Source organism: Equus quagga, chromosome 12 (genome assembly GCF_021613505.1).
Source record: "Equus quagga isolate Etosha38 chromosome 12, UCLA_HA_Equagga_1.0, whole genome shotgun sequence".
Classification (NCBI taxonomy): Eukaryota; Metazoa; Chordata; class Mammalia; order Perissodactyla; family Equidae; genus Equus; species Equus quagga.
This window is the reverse complement of record NC_060278.1, coordinates 88,010,242-88,031,495: the sequence shown is the minus strand read 5'-3', so window position 1 is coordinate 88,031,495 and position 21,254 is coordinate 88,010,242. Positions and strand designations below refer to the sequence as shown.

General features: G+C 44.1%; 1 protein-coding gene across 1 annotated transcript in view; it reads right to left on the bottom strand.

Moving 5' to 3' along the window:
* MMP24 (matrix metallopeptidase 24) overlaps positions 1-13,936 on the bottom strand; it is a 35,621-nt gene extending 21,685 nt beyond the window's left edge. The window contains exons 1-2 of the mRNA XM_046678044.1: positions 13,628-13,936; positions 2,719-2,867 (exon numbers count right to left, since the gene is read on the bottom strand). Of these exons, the coding sequence (XP_046534000.1) occupies positions 2,719-2,867; positions 13,628-13,936 (458 nt within the window). The remainder of the gene's footprint in view (positions 1-2,718; positions 2,868-13,627) is intronic.
* Between the last annotated feature and the right edge of the window lie 7,318 nt (positions 13,937-21,254).

The following is a 21,254-nucleotide window of genomic DNA, read 5'->3' as shown; positions in this document are numbered from 1 at the left end:
AGAGATTTAAGGGGCCCAGGCCATCCTTGCATTTTATGTCCCTCTGATGGCCTAACAACCAACTCACTAAACGATGATCATCACTGGAAGGGAAATATCTGACCTCATTTACAGTTGTTGAAAGCAGTTGCCATGGGCAATATAGAGAAAAGGAAACAGATACTATTTTAACCAAATATTCAAAGCCCCTTGAGGGACTTACCCAGGTCCTATTCATCTTTGTGTGCTCCACATTGCCTAGAGTGTCCCACACTCAGAAATCAGTAACAGAAGACATAATAATAATACCATGCATTGGTATAAACATTTATAATTTTCACAGTGTTCACTTTCTGTTTTAAAAAAAATTCTGATTCTCAAAACAACTCTGTGAGGTAACCAGAAATTATTTATCCCCATTTTATAGATGAGGGAAAAGATACACAGATAAGTAACTTGCAAAATATAGCATTGCGGCAGTACTGGAATTTAGTTGAATAAATAAATGAACTAATAATTCATGCAACTTAACAAACAAAGGCTGGGGATTTTCTCTTTTCTTTTGTTTTTCTTTTGTCTTTCCATGCTTAGCACAGGTTGGGCTAGAGTTACTAGGTTTGTTGAATGAGTGAAGTAATGAGTGAATGAATAATGTGTGAAATTTCCCAAGGTAGGCACTCAAAAATAGGACTTTAAATTGCTAATCTAGCTCTGTTTCACTGACAGTCCCTGGGAAGAGAACCAGGAGCCACTTCTGCTACAGCAAGGCTGAGCTAGACCCAGAAGGGCCCCTAGGGAGGAAACAGGCCCAGAGAAAGGCAGCTGAGTGCCCAAGGTCACACAGCTGAAGCTGAAACTAAGGTCTCTAAATTCTACCCCCAACATCCTCCCTACTCAGGTCTGGAATTAAGTGGGAGCACCTTCTACCCTCCCATGCCTCCAAAACAGCGTTCTCATGCCTTCCTACACAGAGGTGGAGGCAGAACTGTGAGTGGGAAATACCATCCTCCTCCCTCATACTCTTCCCTCTGCCTCCTCCTCTCGCCTTCCACCTGCCACTCTCTGAACCCTGTCCAACAGGCCTGGGGCTTTCTGGAAGGGAGTAAAACCCAAGGCCAGGTGGTGCCTCAGCAGAGACACCAGTGCTCCTGCCCCAGGATGCACTGCCACGAGTCCTGTACAAAGCCCTCAAAATAACCTCCGCTTTGAAAGGCAGTCAGGCTCTCTTTAACCAGCTCACTTGTGAGGCCACAGGGCCATGGAGTCCACTGTATGGACAACATCATAGGAACAGTCAAGTGTATTACCTCAGAATTTCACAATCTCACAATCAGAGAATCCTAGGAATAGAAAATGTTTAGACAGAATTTTAGGATCTTAAAACCCCAGATTCACCAAATTTTAAAAGCTTAGAAGCTTAGAATAGTGGAATCTAGAATTTGAGAGTTTAATCCAACACTCCCCTTTGTAAATGAAGAAACTGAGGCCCAGAGAGATGATTCTCTCCAGGAGTGACTCACCCAAGGCGTGGACTGATCCTGGCTCCACAATCAGCTGGATTTCTGGTTCTCTACACCCCCACTTCCCCGCATCCTCTCCCAGCCCTGCTCTCTCCTTCCACCTGAGCTCTAGATCCCACCCCTCACCACCTCCTTAGGAAACTCTCTCCAGCTCTTTACCATGCCTTCATGGCGGTAATGGCTTTGCTTAAACAGCTTTAATAACTTTCATGGCTATTTCTTAAATTTAAGCATGCTCAACTCTCTCCCATCATAAAACAAACAAACAAAAATTCAACCCTCTCTAGCCACTATCTATTTCTCCTTCCCTTCACTGTTAAGCTTCTTAAAAGTTTTCCCTACACTTGCCGTCTCTGCTCCTCACCTCTCCTTCCTCCCACTGTAGTCTGACTTTGTCTCCACCATTCTGCGGAGGTCACAATGGCCTCTGTTACCAAACTCGCAGATACTTCTCAGTCTGCTATTTGACCATTCTGCAGCAGCTGACCCTGGTGACTTTTCCCCCCTTCACTGCCTCTGGCTTCCTCCACCTCTCTGGCTGCTCTTTCTCAGCCTGCTTTGTGGGTTCCATCCCCAGCACTATTCTCTTCCTCTTATACTCTCCTGAGTGATCTCTACCATTCTTGGGGTTTGTCTTATTTGTTATTGTCTCCTAAGTATCTCCCTGAAACTCCGTGTTTCCTTCTGGGTTCTAATTGGTGTAGCCAGATGATTGTGCTTTTCTTCACTAAATGGTGAGCCTCTGGAAGGCAAAGATCATAGGATCAAGCACAGTGCCTGGCACATGTAGGCATTCAGCAAAAGTTTGATAAATGCGAAAAGTGGAACAAGAGTTGCCAACTCATTATCATTGAAGAGTTCTCTGTATCAAGGGATATGTGTACATCTAGGAGAATGCCAGAGGGGTGACTCATAGAACTGCTAGTTGTTAGAGTCAGAGGAGATTTAAGACCATCTATAACCAAACCCCTCATTACACTGATAAGAAAACTGAGGCCCAGAAGGGTTAAGAGACTTGTCCAAGGTCACACAGCAGAGCTTTGTTTATGGCAGAGCTCACATAGGAAAGGGTACCTTGGGGTATTCCCTCCCAGATGACACTGCAGGAGTAAAAGAAAGGAAGGTAGGATGGGCATGGTATATACATGAGGGCATGACAAATGTGAACCCAAATGTAAGTCTGGAAGGTTCAAAGCACAATGTCCTATGCAAATCTTACTCGATTGTTGTCTGATCCAACACACCGGTGACTGGGATCCCGTAAAACTGCTGCATAGTGGAGACTGCTGACTGTAAGGCCTTCCCTGAGTGCAACGCAGATGCCCGTGAATCATAGGGAAGCAGATAGCCATATGACTTTAACCAGTTCTGAAAGACACGTGAAAGAAAAGGATGCATTATGCTGGAGAAGGCTCTGTTCTACCTGGGCAGAGATTTGCCCTTGAAACTAGAGATCATTTTATCCAAGGGACTTATGGAGTCTTGCTCTGATTTCTTCCTCTTTCACTCCCTCCTGCAGACACTGTCAAATTATTCTCCAGAAAACACAGATCTGGTTGGTTTACTCCCCTGCTATAAACCTTTCATTGGATCTCTACTGGCTACAGAATAAAGATTAAATTTGCATTCAAGGCTTTCCAGTGCCCTGCCTCTTTACTCATTTATTCAGTTGTTTCCACTGACATATGACCAGCCATTGCAAGAGCACAGGAATAGTTCATTCTCTGAAGTGTTGGCCTGTTAAAATGTTGTGCCACCCAGAAACCTACTGTGTCTAAAGTCAGAGTCTGCTGAAGAATCATGTTGTAGAATATTTATTGGCATGAGATTATCTACAATCTTTATTGCTAACCTCTCTAAAAAAGTAAACCATTATAAATAAATATAAATAAAAATGGAACTATATTATTTAATTTAAATATAAATACATAAATATATACATAGAAAAAAGCCTAGAAAGACACACATAAAAATAATAGTATGGTTATGTAAGAGAATTCCTTGTTTTTGGGAAATACACACTGAAGTATTTTGGCTTACATAAGGGTGCATGATGTCTGCAATTTTTTCTTAAATAGATTCAGAAAAAGAGAGAGAGAGGAAAGTGAGAAAACAAATGTAGTAAAATGTTAAGAGTTGGGGAATCTGGGTGAAGGGTATGCAGGAATTCTTCGTCCTATTCTTGAAAACTTTTCTGAAAGTCTGAAATGATGTCAAAAAATTTTTTTTTAAAAAAAGAATTAACCATGAATATCCTTTGTTATGGTATCATGGGGGACTTCTTTTTCTGCACTTTTCTGTTTTCTAAGTTTTATGCGTGGAGTCATTTAAGAAAAAAGTAGAAAAACTTTAAAAGGGCAAGAGAATCTGTAGTAGCTTGGGTGAAGAAGCTCAAACAGTGAAACTGAAGGATAGCAAAGTAAAGATTGTTCCCACTGACAAGCCTGAGGGGATGGAGACCTGAAGAAACCAGAGCACCAGGAAATATCTGTGGCATCAATTGGAAAATGAGGACAACATCCATGTATCTATGAATCCACAAGCATTTACAGGAGCATGCCCACAAGCTGGTGTCTAAGCCAGAGAGAACCTGCTGCCCATCCTCAGAGGATTATCCCGAACACCAAGTGAGCTAATGAAGGAAGAAGAACTTAGGAAGTGGTATTATCCCTTCCTATCTATAGATTGTGTTTCTTGTTTCTATATGAACAGTCTTATTGTGGAGGTATCTGTTATTACAAGTCAAGTCAAACCATTTTTGGAAGGAGGCAGACCATAGACTATAAGTAAGTTATTATTTATTCCACCCAAGGTGACTGTAACATCTTTACTGCCTTGTGATAAAATCCATCTGACTGATTAAAAACAAAATAGAATAATAGTCTTAGAACATCCACCACAGAGTGACAACCTTACCTCTTTCGTATTTGATATCTAAAACATATTTTTCATTCCAAATTACAGCACAGGATTTCAACACTTCTTCTACTTCCCCAAACATTGAATTTCTTTCATGCCTTTGTATGTTTTCCCTCTGCCTGGCATATTTCTTAGTTTGGCAAAAATCTTTCATTATTTTAAGGTTCAACCCATAAATTACTACCTCTGGAAGACTTCCCTCATTCCACAGCTTAAGTTATTTTCTCCCTCTTCTGTCCTCCCTAAATCCCCTATTATAGATAGTATATAGCTCATAAATATTGCGCTCTAATCGTTACCTTACATATCAGACTCTGAGCTCCCACAGGAAAGGGTCCATGTTTTACTCATCTCTCTATATCCAGTGCCCAAGAAATGCCTGATGCACAGTAGCTGTCCATTATGTCTGTTCAACAGACATTACGGGGCACTTACTACATGTGAGGCACTGTGCAAGACTCTGGCATGCAAAGGAGCTCACAGACCAAAAGTAAACCCGCAGTGAAAATATAGCACTAAAAATCAGGTGTGTTCAGGGCTCTAGGGGAGAACAAAAGAGGAGTATCTTCCACATGGGGGCAGGGCATGAAAGGCGAACTCAGTGGAGGCTTCCAGGGGAGGCTGTGTCTTAAAGGACACAGCAGGTGCAATTGCCTGGAGGTGTGGGGGAGCATGGCACAATCTGAACAGTATTTAAAATGGCTAGAACTTTGGGGGAGGGAGTGATCATGAGTGGAGGGGGCTGGAAAGGAAGGAAGTAGAGAGAGATGATACATAATTGTTCACAAAATGGACAAATTACAGAGAATCACTTGTGATTTGACTGTGGCCCAGGATCAGCCAAAAGGCTCAAGTAAAATATCTGGAAATGAACATGATAGGACAAGTCACCCATCCATTCATCTAGGTGTTCCAACTGCTATTCCCAGGTTATGTCATCAAACCATTAAGTCCCTGAAATACATTCTCTCAGTCCCTCACAGCCAGACTGTCATACTAGGTTTTCTTTCTTTATGGAAATTTCAATTAGGAATCGTTGGATTGAATAAACCCGGTGGTATAATGTGAAAGAGGCACAGTCCTGAGATTGAATCCTGACCTCACCACTTGCTAGCTGTGTGACTCTGGGCAAATTGAGCTTCAGTTTCCTTATTTGTAAAATGTAAATAATAATTCCTCCTCTACAGGACTGTTGTTAAGATGAAATGAACAAATGCACCTGACACATAGTAGTCACTGAAGAGGTGTGTTATACCTTCAGATGGTGTTTCTGTTATCTTTTGTAAAATCAAGGTGGAAAACATGGTCTTTGACTCCTTCTCTGCCTTTTGAAATCAGTCATCCCACCCTCCCACATTCTGCTTGTACCAAGAGCCAGTCCTTGTGAGTCCTGTGGAGGGCAGTATGTCTGTCACAGTCAATTCTACTTGCTATTAGGTGACCTATGGACATGACCATCTCTCACACAGCACTGGGAGCACTGCATGTGGAGAAATGAGCTGACTTGAATTGTGTAATCTTCACCCTGTCGTTCAACTTTCTTAGGACCAATCACTTTCTTTTTTCTTTCATTTTTTTGCTGAGAAAGATTAGCCCTGAGCTAACGTCTGTTGCCAATTTTTCTTTTTTTCTTGAGGAAGATTAGCCCTGAGCTAACATCTGTGCCAGTCTTCCTCTATTTTATATGTGGCTGCTGCCACAGCATGGCTGACGACTGGTGTGGGTCCACACTCCGGATCCGAACCCGTGAATCTGGGCCGCCGAAGTGGAGCGTGCCAAACTTAACGACTACTCTATGGGCCGGTCCCAGAACCAATCACTTTTTATTAAGCTTTAGCTTAAAGAAAATATTTTCCCTACAGGAGATTCTGTATGCTTTCTGACATCAGAATATGAACACTGGGTAACCCAGTGGTTTTCCCTTTTGGCTTTTCTGCCAGGAATCTTTCAGCCAAATTTATAGCTTAAGGGTTGAGCATGGTGATGCTTGGAAGTAACTATTACTTTTTTCTTTTTTCCAATGACCGAGATATGTTTCATCATTAAAAGTCTTACTTAAAAACATTGCTTCAGTCCGTGAGCTACCTCAGGCCTTCCCAAAAAGAGTTGTGGTCCAAATCTAAAATAAATCCAATTCCTCCCTATCTGTGGATTCCGTTGGTTCTCTAAAAATCCAGCTAAGATGAATTAGGGCATTTGGGAAATGGCTGGGGATCTTTGGACAGATACTGGTGACAAACCTGTCAGCCTACTGAGTAGTTTTTGAGCACCCACCTCTGAGCCAGCATGGAATTTAAGAATCTTCTCCCCTCCTGCCCTCATTACCACATATGGTAGGAGAGAAGGAATAGGGAACTTTTAGCATAAACTCACTCCAGCCTTCTAACGCTTTGAGGAATTAAAAGTAGCTCCTCCTCAGTAAAGGGCTGGCAACCTGGTTTACCCAGCTCCTTTTCTAAGATACTCAAGAAAGGAGCATCTCAGAGCCAATTAGGATCCATTATGAAGGTCAAAGAGTCTATCTCAGCAGCATCAAGAGTTAGGATCTAATGACGCAGGTCCTAGGCAAATGTCTGGGTCAGGACCAAACACTGGAATGGATTAGCCCTCTCTGCTCTCTGCTTCCCTCCCAGGTTCACTAGGGACAATCCTCAGAGCTCAGGGGCAGACCTCTAAGAGGCAAAATGGGAGAGGGAAGTGCTGGTCAAATGACAGCTCCAAGCCAGGGAAGAGGGCATTCAGATAGGGCCTGTGTACGTATAAGAGGGTAGAGGTTAAGGCCTATGGATTAGGGGCCAGACACTTCCAACTTCTGCTGCTTAACCCTGTCTCTGCCACTCACTTGCTCTGTGACCCAGGCAATCCTCTGACTTCTCTAGGCAGAAGCCCCTGATGTTGGAGCAAGTCTTCCACACTCTAGTCACACCAATTCTAAAACATCCCCTGCCCTTCCACACTTCCAGGCTGTCCTTGCTGCCAATAAAGCCCATTCTCCTTATGCATGTTAGCAAACTCATCCTTCAAAGTCTAGCTGAAATGTCACTCCCTTTGGCAATCCTTCCTTAACTCTCCCTGGCAGAGCAAGTGGGCCCCCTCTTTACTGCTGCACTGCTTTACCTCTCCACCACTCTAAATGCAACTACCACAGTGTATCACACCTCTTGGTTGATATGTCTGTTTTCTCCTCTAGATTGAGTTCCTGAGGAGCAGAGACTGTCATATTTAATTTTGTACATAGCACAACAAATAATCACTGAATGAATGAATGAGCGAATGAATGAATGATGGTCTAGGAGGCACTGTTTGGATACCAAAGAAGGGATTTCATCTTGGGAAGGTTTAATGAGTAATACACATAAAAGCATCAAGCACAATTCTTGGTATCTACTAGAGGTTGAAAAAAACATTTGCTGACATGCAATCTATTGTAGTGTGACTTCTTTGCTTGATGAGGCAAAGGCTCCATTGTCCTGGCTGAAAAACAATAAAATCCACTAAAGGAAAAAGCCCCATTCAGTTTTAAACAGAATGACCTACCTTTCATCTTCTTACACCTGGATCTATTAATCAATCACCAGCCTCATCACAAGTCTAACTTTTACAGCTCAGTTAACCAACTCTAAGATGTCTGTCACCCTTTAAGTGCTGAAAGAGGTGTAAACCCAGAGGAAAGTGAACAAAAGTTGAGTGCAAGCAGGGACCAAAATAGCTGGGCTGAACCAAAGATGCAGAGATCACAGACAATACAGTGTGATTGGTCTGCTGGCAGAAGGCGGGATTTTGGTTCCTGAGAAGCCAAAGCTGAGACGTTCAGTAGTGGCAGGCAATGGAGAGAGCAAGGAATGACAAGGAGAAAAAAATGTGGCCTGAAGAGGGAAAAGAGCAGCAGACAGCAGAGGCGGTGGTGAGATTAGAAGTGGCAATGGAGGCGGCAAGAAGCAGATCAACTGGCGGTGCTGCCGGATGCTCTTGGAAAACAGAGGTGGCCATGGGGGAGGAGAGAAAGATGGATCAGTTAAAACAGCGTGTCTCCTGGGGTGTATTCAGGAGCAGCACACCTGGTTGGGTGTGAGCCCAAGCCAGACTGTACAGGCTTGGAGAAGGAATGGGAAAATGATTAGGATCAGGTGTTTGGTCAGCAATACCGTGGGCCAGAAGGTATTATCAGAAAGGCTGGAGGTGAAGTCTACAAAGGAGGACCAGGCAGGATGATGTCAAATTTGGAAGCATGGGCTAGAATGAGGAAGAAAGGAGAAAACACCCTGCTCAAAGAGTTTGGGCAGCGAGGTCTTAATCTAGGGTGATGATCAAAGTAACAGGAACGAGGCATTGACCTCAACATGCATGGAAGGTCCAAGTCCACTTCCAGAAGTTGTACATGTAGAGGGACAGTGACAAACTAGAGCATGACTAAGGGAGAGTGGCCAGGAGAGTGGGGGAACCCCTCAGAGGAACCATGTCCTGTGAAGAAAGAGGAGGGATGTTTATGCTGGAGAAGGGAGGGCTGCAGGGGACATGACAGCCTTCAAATGGTTATGGGTGAAGGACATTTATTCTGGTAGGCACAGAGGGCAAAAGTAAGACAAGCACAGGAAATTACAGAACATATATCTTTACTCATTATAAGAAACAACTTTTTAACAGAGATGTTCTAATTATAGTAACAATGATAATAGCTACTATCATTAGAATACCTATTATATACCTGGCATTGTGCTGGGCACTCTGGAATGCAACAACCCCACAAGGTAGGAATTATGTTTCCCAATTTGCAGATGAGGAAACTGAGGTTCAGGCAGGTTAAGTAATCATCCAGGGCCACAAAGCTAATAAGTGGCAGGATTCAAACCCAGATCTATCTGAAACCAGGCATTCCACACTGTCAGACCACAGGACAGACCTCCCTTTCCCCTCCCAGGACTTCCTATACCTCACGCTTCTAAAGAGCTATGTCTCTTCTCAGATCAGAGTGAGCTCACTATCCTTCTGCTGTGATTTACATGTCAGGGTAAGGTACCACCACCCGCCCAGTTACCCAAACCAGAAGTCTCATCTTGACCCTTACTCCTCCCTCTCCTTCGTGGATTACATCCAGTCTTTTACCAAAGAACTACTGGTTCTACCTCCTAAACATCAGATCTGTTTCTGTCTATTCATTCATTCAATAAGTATTTATTGAGGGCCTTCCACTATGCACCAGGCACTGTGTGCTAGGCTCTGGGATATAACAGCAAACAAAAACACTCTAGTGTTTTACTTTCTAGTCACGGTTCAGTGGAAGAACCATGTGGTAATAAATGCTATGAAACATAAAATGGGTTAAAGAGATAGTGATGGGACAACTATTTTACAGAGGATGGTCAGGGAAGATCTCTCTGTGGAAGTGACATTTGAGCAAGAGGCCTGAAGGAGGTGAGGGAGTCCAGGAAGAGGGAAGTTCCAGGAAGGAGGAACAGAAAGTGCAGGCAGAACCCTGAGGCAGCTTCAAGGGCTTTCTATCAAGAGCTTTCAAGAGGGGTAAAAGGGAGGTATAGTCAAAGGGCACAAAGTTTCAGTTATGCAGGATTAATAAGTCCTAGAGCTCTGCTGTACAGCATAGTGCCTATTGTTAACAATACTGTAGTAGCTACTTAAAAAATGTGCTAAGGGGGCAGTTCTTATAAGTGTTTTTAGGGCAAAATAATAGTAATAATAATAATAAGTAAAGAGAACAGGAGGAAACTTTTGGAGGGGATGGACTTGTTTATGGCATAGATTGTGGTGATGGTTTCACAGGTGTATACTTATCTCCAAACTCGTTAAGTCATACACATTAAATTTTTACAGCTTTTTGTATGTCAATTATACCTCAATAAAATGGTTTTAAAACAACAAAGAGCCTGCGTGACTTGGCCCCTGGCCACCTCTGCAGTGGCTTTTACGCTCTGCATTTCAGTGTGTCCTAGTTCTGCCAGACCCTTACATGCATTGCTCCTTCTATCTCGATCCTTGACCCCTTATCTCAGGAGTTCCTCCTACATCCTTTGTCAGCACCCGTTCTTCTCCCTATCACAGTTCTTATCATGCAGTGTTGTAATCCCATGATGAATTAATTACTTGTCTCCCCTTCTTGACTTTACAGTGCCTGAGGGCAGGGCCCCTAGTCTGTCGTCTTCACCATAGTACCCCAGCACCTAGTACAGGGCCTGGCAAAGATACATATTTATGGAATGAAAATGAGTTAGAGTGTTCAGGGAGAAGGCAAGTGATTGCTGGTCAGAACTTGCTATGGAACAGGGTTTCTCAACCTCAACACTATTGATATTTTGGGCCCTATAATTCTTTGTTCTAGGGAGGCTGTCCTGTGCATTGTAGGATGTTTAGCAGTGTCCCTGGCTTCTACAACTAGATGCCAGTAGCATCACTCCCTCAGTTGTGACAACCAGAAATGTCTCCAGACATCACTGAAAGTTTCCCTCAGGGTGGGCAAAATTGTCCCATATTGAGAACCACTACTCTAAAGGGATTCCCATATAGGGCTGCCTTGAATATTCTTTAAGAGTCCTTTCAGCCCTGCATTCTATGTTTTAGGGAAAGCACTAGGCATTCGGTCAATAGCCTCCTAGGATGAGGCTCAGAAAGACGGCCAGTTTCCTTACCTGGGCAAGTGGATGTGAAGGGGCTTCATGTGGGGTGTGCTGAGCAGTGAGAAGAGAGGCAGCTGGAGAGGACGTTGAGGGTTTGGTTAAGAGTGTATGCTCTGGAGACAAACCATGCTGGGTTCAAATCCTAATTCTTCCATTTACTTGTTACACGACCTTAGGCAAATTATTCGACCTTTCTATGGCTCACTTCCTTCATCAGCATCATGTCATTAGCATATGCCTCATGGAGTGGTTGTCAAGATTAAATAACATAATATGTGGTATTAAGTACTCAGTAAGAGATAGCAATAATAATGACTATTTTTTTCCTGATAGGTGACAAACAACTCTAAACACCTCACTGGACTATAGTCCCAACACTAAGGCTGTGTTTCTCAGTGTGTTGTCCTTGTGCATCACAGGCTGTCAGCATCTCATCATCCGAGGAGCTTGTTAAAAGTGCATATTCTCAAACCCAAACTAGACCCACTAAATCAGACTCTCTGAGGTTGGGAACTGGGATTCTGCACTTTTAAAAATGAGCACCTAAGGTGACTCTGTTGCCTACTGAAGTGTGAGAACCGCTGCAGTAAGGACAGTTGGGAGTGATGACCCTGTGCCATGAAGAAATGAGCATGTGATGTTCAGTATCACCTCTAATTTACTAAGACAAGAGTTATGCCACCCATTTAGAAAAGCCTTCTGTTAAAATTGGCTCAATAGCCAGCCTCTGCCCTCCGTGCCTCTGCTCTGCTCTCATCTCTGGGTCCTTCACCTGTGTATCTCCTTGGCCAGTCCTAACTTCAGCAAACGGCCCATCAGTACCTTCAACCTCAACATTGAGATTCCATTGTGCCATTTGGTATTGGCATCAAGAGCGGCCTAAGATCATCCTTCCCTTTCCACTGCCATGTTAACTTAGTCCTTACTACTGGCTTTTTGCCTCAGTTTCCCTGTCTGGCACTCAGGTCCAAAGCTGAGATTGATATGACCCTAATCTGTTTCTCAAGGTCTCATATTTCCTGCCTGATTCTCAGTCTCCTCTAGAGAGTGAGACTCTAGTCTCTATATATCTGGGAGCTAGTTCTGAAAAGACAGGTCACTTGGGGCCAAGATGCCAACACATGACAGATATTACCTAACTTTGCTCTTTTCAGCTGACTGTCCTTGGGCAAATGACCTAACTTCTTTAAGCACTATTTTCTTCATCTGTTAAATAAAGGATGATTTTTAAAAGTATTGTTAGGAGGATTCAGTGAGATGATGCCCTGTAGTAGGTTAAATCATGGCCCTTCAAAGATGTCCACATTCTCATCCCTGAAATCTGTGACTATGTCAACTTACCTGGCAAAGGGGACTTTACGGATATGACTAAGTTAAGGGTCTTCAGGTGGTGAGAGTATCCTGGATTATCCAGGTGGGCTCAATGTATTCACAAGGGTCTTTATGAGAGGGAGCTAAGTGGGTCAGAGTCAGAGAAGGAGATGTCGTGAGAGAAGGAGACATAAGGGTGATGCCATTACTGGAAGGGAGCCACAGGCCAAGGAAGGTAGGTAGCCTCTAGAAGCTGGAATAGGCAAGGTACGAATTCTCCTTAGAGCCTCCAGAAATAATGCAGCCCTGCTCACACCTTGATTTTAGTCCCATAAATCCCATTTTAGACTTTTGATCTCCAGGACTGTAAGATAATAAATCTGTGTTGTTGTAAACCACTAAGTTTGTGGTACTTTGTTTCAGCAGCAGTAGGAAAATAATACATGCATGAAAAGCATTGAGCAGATTCTGGCACGTGGTAAACATCCTCACAATGTCATTGTCTGTGCCCTTACTCCCTCACTCTCCAGCAGTAGATTGACCACCACCTTTGGTCATTGCAGTCAGACCAAGTCACTGTGTCTCTTTGGTGACTCCTCAGAGATTAGCCTATCACTGTGTCAGTTCCCTCCAACTCCTGTCCCACGAAAACCCTGCTTCCTCCCTTACCCATACAACTGAGGTCCCAGCCCTGCCCTTGAGCCCACCTGAGTTATAACTAATTCTTTTGTGTGTGAGGAAGATTGGCCCTGAACTAACTCCTGTTGCCAATCTTCCTTCTTTTGCTTGAGGAAGATTGTCACTGAGGTAACATCTGTGCCAGTCTTCCTCTATTTTATGTGGGATGCCGCGACAGCGTGGCTTGATGAATGGTGCTAGGTCGGCACTCAGGATCCGAACCTGTGAACCCCAGGCCGCCAAAGCGGAGTGCGCAAACTTAACCACTATGCCACTGCGCAGGTCCAGAGTTATAACTAATTTTTGAAAACTTCAAACTTGAAGGCTTAACCATTCAGGTTTCTAGAAAATGCACTGGTCAACAATACTCAGAGATTATATCTAATTTAACCACTTGTTTTGCAGAAGAGAGAAAGAAAACTCAGAGAGGGAAAAATGACTTATCCAAAGTCGCAGAGCAAGTTGGTAGAGGAGCTGGAAATGGAGCCTAGCGTCCCTGCCTCCTATGGAGGGTTCTCTCGGTCATGTGCACCCTCTACACTGGCTTTGGTTTGCCTCAAAATGCTGTGTCTTTTTTTTTTTTTCCTCACTTACAGCCAGTCTAAAAAGGGCCTTCAGGATCGCCCACAATGCCCGTCTTAGCTTCTTGACAAATACCTTAATGGTGCGGCGTTGCCTCTTGGCTGCCACCAGCTCTTGAGTGGGTAGTAAGTGCACTAGTGGGAATTCCCTGGCACTCTGCACAATGTCCTTGGCCCACACCCAGGAGGCCACCACAAGCCACACAATCACCATGCCCAAGGAGGTGGCGCATTTGGGGTTTTGGATCAGCACTGGGATGTCCGACTTTTCCAATTCTTGGGAGGCCTCCTCCCAAGGCCAGAAGTGTGGCCATGTCCTCATTCACTCTCTGAGAAGCGAGGAGCCTTAGTCTTCTTTTCCCTTTCCAGTGCCACAGTTTTCTGTCCACAGGGACTTGATTTACTGATGAGTTAAGAAAAGGGCAGAGGGAAGACAAAGACCATGGTCAGGCCTTAGTTTCTCAACTGTAACAGACAGGTGGCTGAACTAGATAATCTCTAAGTAATTATATAAAGTTCTATTATTTTAGCTTAATTGTCTTGAGTGTGGAGACAGTTTGGTTCCTCACTGCCAATCTTGATGTCCAGGCTCCTTAGTACGGCACTCAATAAGCTTCACAGTCTGATGCGAATGTACCTTTCTAGCCTTATCTTCTCTCTTGTATGTCCTCCCCTTTTATTGCCACCCCAAGTCTGTTCTACTCTAGCTACTGGCCTACCTGTGTTGCCTGAGCATATCCTGAAAGTTCCTTCATCTATGCCTTCTTTTCATTTCCTCTCCCTGGAATGCCTTTCCCATAAGTATTCTGACCTTTCCCTGATGAACTATTAGATGTCCTTCAAAATGCTATCTGAATGCCACTTCACCTGGGAAGGCTATCCAGGGTTAAATGGACTTCCTCTGTGCTCTTAATGGCATCATATGCACCCCTCACTTATGGCATCTTTCATATTACATTATAAATAGTGGTTTACATGCCTGTCACTCCGACTGAACTCTTCCTCACAGAGCCTACAGCCTGGTGGGGGAGAGAGACACGGAAAGACTAAATGTTTCGTTACAATTGTGGTAAGTGGAATGAAGGAAGAGGAGAAGGCGCTGTGAGACAGGAGACGCAGGCTGTGATGTCAGGGAGGATGTGACACCTCAGTGAGCCCTGCGCAAGAGTAGAAGAGGGCTAGATGAAGGTGGAAGAATGAACATCCCAGGAAAGAGAATATCTTATTGAATTCCTGACATGCGAAAGAGCCTGCATATTAGAAAAAGAGAAGGAAGGCCAGCGTGGCTGGAGTGGACTGAGAAGGTGGTATAAAAGGAAGCTGGAGAGTGGGAAGGACTTAATCATGCAGGCCTCACAGGCCAGACTGAGCAGCCCGTGGGTGCTGGGTACAAGGGTGTTCACAACATTCGTTCTACTTTCGTGTATATTTGAAATGTTCCCATAATAAGAATTAAAAGGAAGAGGTGGAAGTCGTATAGTAATAGTTTAGCCTTTATCCTAAAAGACATTTTAAGCAAGGTGAGGGTGGGAGTGACATGATCAGATTTTTTATTTCTAAATTTTTTTAATTAAGTATTTCAAGCATTCAGAAAGGCATAAAAACAATAAAACCTTGGATAAGCACCAACCAGTTTTGTTAAATCTTAGCTTGTGCCATATTTGCTTCAGATATAACTGACCCTTGTGTGGATTTATTTTTGAAAGATCACTCTGGCTGCCGTTTGAAGAAGGATTAACAGTGGACAGGAGAGGCTGGTCGGGTGGGAAGTTTCTGAAGTCCAGGTGAGACAGGATGGAAGCTTCGACTAAGAGGGAGGCAGTAGAGGTGGAGAGAAGTGGACACAGGGAAGATCTGTTCAGGAGGTGGAATTGCTGGGGTTTGGCGACTGATTCCACTGAGGCAGGAGAGGAGAGGAAGAGATGAGGGATGACGCCCATCTTTCTGGCCCAGTGCTTTTGGGGCACAGAGAACAGTGTGCGTATGAGTGTTTGTGGTATGGAATTGAGTTTTAAAATTATTATTGCTAACAAAAGATGCTAATAATGATGTTTTGTTTTTCTCTGCCTTCTTTTGTTATAACAACGTGTATGATCTTTGAGGAAGTATTATCTTTTATATGTATGGTTTTCCTGTTATCCTATATATTGCTAAAGCCTAATTCAAAGCTGCTTTTTAAAATGAATGCATGGAGTAATGATGAAGAAAAACTACTGAAGGACTTGAACGGAATCCTGAGATCCACAAAAACCAAATGATTTATTCCAAAATCTTTCGGCAGGGGAGGGCTAGAGCTGAGATTCACAACTTTTATCCATACACTAAAACAGGTACACAGACCGCAGTTGTGCTAAGAAAGCTAAAAGCATCCAGGGCAGGAGCCAGCACCCAGAACAACTCGGGAACAGGCCCAAGACCCTCCACCTCCTCAACACGCTCTGAGCAGGTCCTTTCTCTGCTCAGAAACCTTTAATGACTCCCCTCAGCCTTTGGACAAGAGCCATTTTCACAATCTGCTCTCAGCCTCCCTTTCCAGCCTCTTCTCATACACTCTTACTGGAAATAGCAAGTAACTCGATGCTGCAGGCACATCAAATTATCGACTGTTTCCTAAACATGCCATGCACTTTTGTGGCGCCCTGGTTCGCGGTTTTCCTTCTGTCTGGACTGCCCCCTCACCATTCTCGGTTCTCCTTCCTCAAAGGTTCATCTTCGATACCAAGCTTCTTCCTAAAACATTCTCTGACTTCCCCAACCTCAACTGGGAACCTCATTTCCCCCTGCTTTGGAGCTTCCCCAGACGTGGTTTATACCTCTAGCATGCATTCATTATTCTTCAAAAAAGGGGCTGACTTTTGTGTGCCAAGCACGACTGAAATAAGTTGGTCCCCAACCAACACAGACAATAAAATCAATTTAAAAATATTTATCAAATGTCTAGAATGTGCCAGGCACTGTGCTGGGTACCAAGGACACATTGGCTGCAGTCCATTAAGAATTGGGTCATCTTATTTTGATTTCAAACTATTCCACATTATAAGGCTGGGCATTTCCTTAGATTAATCTCTTTTGTACAGTTATAATTTACTTTTATTACCTCTAAAACTACCTCTCTCAAGGACGGGAGTGGAATATACTTGAAAGTGGAAAAGATTGGCTAAAAGGCTATTACAATAACCCAGAAGAGGACAGTTTAGTGTAGAGGGGAAAGCACTCAGACCTAGGGTAGAAAATTCAGCTTCTGGTCCTTGCTTTGCTGTTTATTAGCTACATGTGGGTTCCTGGATAAGGTGTGGGCAAGTCCCATCATCCCTCTGAGTCTCCGTTTGCTCATCTATAAAATGAGGACAATATCTTCCCTATCTACCTCACGGTGTTGTTGCCAGGATCGAGTGGGGCCACGCACAAGAAAGCATCTGTAAAGCACTTTACAGGTATGAAGCTATTAAAGTAATAGGAAAACCACAGTAATAATAAAGAGAAAATGAATTAAAAATACAGCAGACTAGATTTAGGTTAGATAAAAGGAAGAACTTCCTAACAGTGATAATTGGTTTTTTCAGCCATGAATGAAGATATACTGGAGGCCATGATCACACTAAAGCAATTTTTGGCTTGGGAATCTGTTAGTGCTTCTTAATAGGCCTATTCCACCCCTAGACTCATTCAGGGCTATAACTTTCCTTCATTACAGATGCAAACCAAAGAATATTCTCCATCTGCCTAGAGCAGATCCCTCAAAACCAGTCTAGAGGGCAGGAATCCGTTATGCCCTGGGCCCAGGAGTCACACTCTATCACTCGTGTGGCCTGTGCTGATTGGCTTGTCTCTTTCTGACTGTGTTAACCTTCCCCAGAATCAAGTTGGAAATTAGGAGGGCCAAAAAACTATTTGTGAGGCATTCTACTCAGCTAACAATAAGAGAAAGATGCTTTAAATAAAGCAAACAGAGGAAGCCACTTAGAGAATCAGTGGGACCCCCTGGTCCCATGCAAAATCTAAAAGAAAGACTCAAAAAAGCAAAGGAAAAAACAGACTGAATGAATTTTTTCTGGTTTTGTCTTTAGGTAATGAAAGATCAGAGATACAAAATCAAAAGCAAAAGATAGTGAAAACACTTTCAACTGAGAAGTCAGGAGAACAGGGAAAAGTTCTACTTCTGATGAACCTAGTGTCAGACTTAGTGTCCTTGGGCAACTCACTTACGGCAGTTCAAGAAGTATCTATTAAGCACTGCTATGTGCTTACCTGGCGATCTCTAACGTCATGGCAACCTCTCAGTTCCTCTCTATTGTATGTCACTACCACTAGATGACAACTCACCTAATGGCTTAGGAACGAACTCAGGGGTGAAACTGCAGAACCACTGCCAAAAGGAATAAACTCTATTTCCACTGAAGGTAGGACAGGTGGGCAATGTGTCCCATCCCTAAGAAGGGTTCTAGAAGGGATCTTGAGACCCACAAGCCCATGAGCATCTATTTCAGATCCATGTAGCTTTTTGGCGTAAAGGATAAAGATTAGAATCACTGAATACTTATTGAGTAATTAACAATGAGCACTGAGAATTGGGAATTGTGTTAGATCTCAAAACATAAAGCATTTTGATTGGGGAAGGCCCTGCTGAAGAACCACAACTTTTTTCCCCAAATGTTGTTGAAGTATTAAAAAAAATTAAATGACAAATTGGCTGGGGCTGCCTCAAAGTGCTCCCCTGAGAAGAAAGAAACAAATGACTAGAGAAGTCAGGGAAAAGTTTCCTGGAGAAGCGGGGCTTGGGCTGAAACTCTAAGGAAAGGAGGCAGATGGATGAGTGGAGGTGCAGATGTAAACAGCATGTGTAGATGTCCAGAGAAACCTGGGTAGCTTGTCTTAGGATAAAGGAGAGACAAGCTTGTCTGGAGTAAGGTGTATCGATGAGGAGTGAGAAAGGCAGCCTTCTAGTAAGGAGGTAGGGCGGAGTCAGACTCCAGAGGCCTTGAAAGACAGGAGGAAGAGTAAGCAACATTATCTGCTGGCTGAAAAGCAGCAATATTTCTAAAAGGTTTCAATCATGTGATCCATGAGTGTTCAGTGAGGACATAATTAGGTGCAAACTACCGAGAGAAGCAGTGGATATAATTCGTCTATCTTTCGAAAGTTTTGGACAATATATTAGACATTGAAAATGGAGTCATCCCGGAATTAAGGGTGATGTTTTTATCAGGGCCTGAGAACTCACTTAGAGATAGGAAACAATAGATGGAAATAAACAGTCACTTCTCTAAATGAAAGGAGATTAAGAGTGCAGGGGGCCCCAAGAGACCATGCTGGGACTTGTCTGATTTAAATTTTTTATAAGTGATCCAGAAGAAGTAGAGCAAAGTGAAAATTTCAGGACTGCAGATCATATTAAGCCCTTTCAGGCAGGGAAATGCTCTGCCAAAGGAGAGAGAGAGCGCTGAAGGAAGGTACTGAGTGAGATGTAAAATGGCAGATAAACCTCAATGTGGGGAAATGTAAGGTAAAGCACGCCGATAAAAATAATCCACGTCTAGGGTATTGTGTTCCAGGCTATCAGTTTTGACCCAGGAAAAGAATGGTGGTGCTACTGCAGATTGATTCCTAAAGGCAGTGGCCTAATGTGTTGGGGTCAGGAAGGCTGATAAACGGATAGGCAGAAGCAGGAAGGGACCTGAAAACCAAAGAGGAAATCATCCTTCCTTTATGCAAGATTATAGGGTCCCACATCTGGGGACAATGGTCAAGTTTACATCTATTGAAAATTAGGGCCCAAGGATATCTAGAAAAGAGCAACTACAGTGACCCAGAGGATGAATATGGCTATTCTAGGGGTGGCCTGTCATAAGGGGGAAACTGAAGTGTGAAAAAGACAAAGGCTAAGAGAGGTGGAATCATCCAAGCTTATAAGGTGGATAAGGATAAGGGTAAGGGTACACATAACCTTTCCTCCAAACACCGATGTATTCCAGCCAACAGCCTCCTCTCAATGCTTGAAATATCATAGGAATAAAAGGGGTTCAGAGTTGAGATCATCGAGCCCTATCTCTTTATATTAGAAAAGGTAAAATTCAAGCCTAGAGAGGGCAAGGAAATGGCCCAAGGTCACAGAAGCCATCAGAGGCCAAGGTCAGCTTAGAGTCCAGGCCTTCTTCCTAAATCCCAGGCCAGGGTCTTTCCACCTCACCATGTGCACTCAGAAAGAGTGAGGGAATCCTATTCTTTATAGGTATAAACTCATGAAACAAATTACTTTGACAGGTAATAAAGCTGAAAGCACAAACAGGCTAGGGAAAGTTTCCACTATAAGTCAATCAGCAATTAAAGATGTTTGGAAGACAACTACCAACTGGGCTGAAGAGACTTTCTACACACCGTAATTATTTTGGATCATGTATCCCTTTGAGAGTCTGAAGAAACCTAGAGCTTCTCTCCTAGAAAAACACATTTGCACATACAAACACAGTTTTGCATAAAATTTCAGACCCCCTGAGTCCCACATCCAGTTAAGAATCCCTGTTCCGGCAGATTCTTCCGAACAAACACACTCCATCTCTTAGGATAACTGAGGCAATCACTCTGATTTTCCACAGCAAAAAACCACTATCCAAATGTCACTTATCAGAATTGCAGACCTCCAGGTTGGTAATTACCTAGTCCAACTCACCCTCCCCCCACAATATAGAATAATGTCATGGTTAAATATGTGTAGACTAGAGTCAGCCTGCCTAGGTTAGAATCCCAACTCCATCATTCACTAGCTGTGTGACCTTGGGCAAGTTACTTAAGCTCTCTGAGTTTGTATCCTCATCTACAAAATGGGGATAATAATTACAGCTATCTCATATCGAGTAGTTATGAGGATTAAATGAGATAATTCATATAAAAGATAGCACCAGGCCTGGCACATAGCGAGTGCTCAGTAAATGCTAGCTGGCATTATTGTTATTATTATGCATGTATCCATGCAGATATTATGCATGTATCCATCCAATCCCCTCCTGGAGCTTTTGCTTGCACATGCCACTGATGAGCAGCTCACCGCCTCCTAGGCTGGTTGAGCAGCTCTGATTGTTACAAACTTCTTCCTATATTGAGCCAAAATTTGCCTACTTGCAACGCCCCCCTCCTACCCACGTTGGCCCTAATTCTGCCCTGTGGGGCCACGCAGAGCAAGTCCATCCTTCCTCCACGTGACAGCCCTTCAGATATGAAGACAGTGATCGAGTCCTTCCCCTGCCCTCCCCCCCGCCATCCTCTCCTCTCCAGCTTGAACATCCTCGGTTTCTTCTCTCAACCCACAACAGACTGGCTGCGCTTACTATTTACTCCGAGGCGTTGTACGGCTTCCCTCACACATAGTCATGCAGGCCACACACCCCACCGCCAGCACAACAATCCCGACCCTCCTGCTCCGCCCTCGCCCGCTGCCCCTGTCCGCGGTGCTGAAGCGGCTCCTGGCCCTCCGCGGCCCTGGCCCTTCCCAGCACCACCCCCGGGCCCCTGGCCTGGACCCCCGCTGCGCCACCTCCGCGCCCCCAGCGGCAGGCGCGGCCCGGTCCAGGCCCGGCCCCGGCGCCGCCCCCCGCCCTGCCCCGAGGCCCCGAGCCCGCGCCCCGGCCCGGCGCGCCAGCCCCACC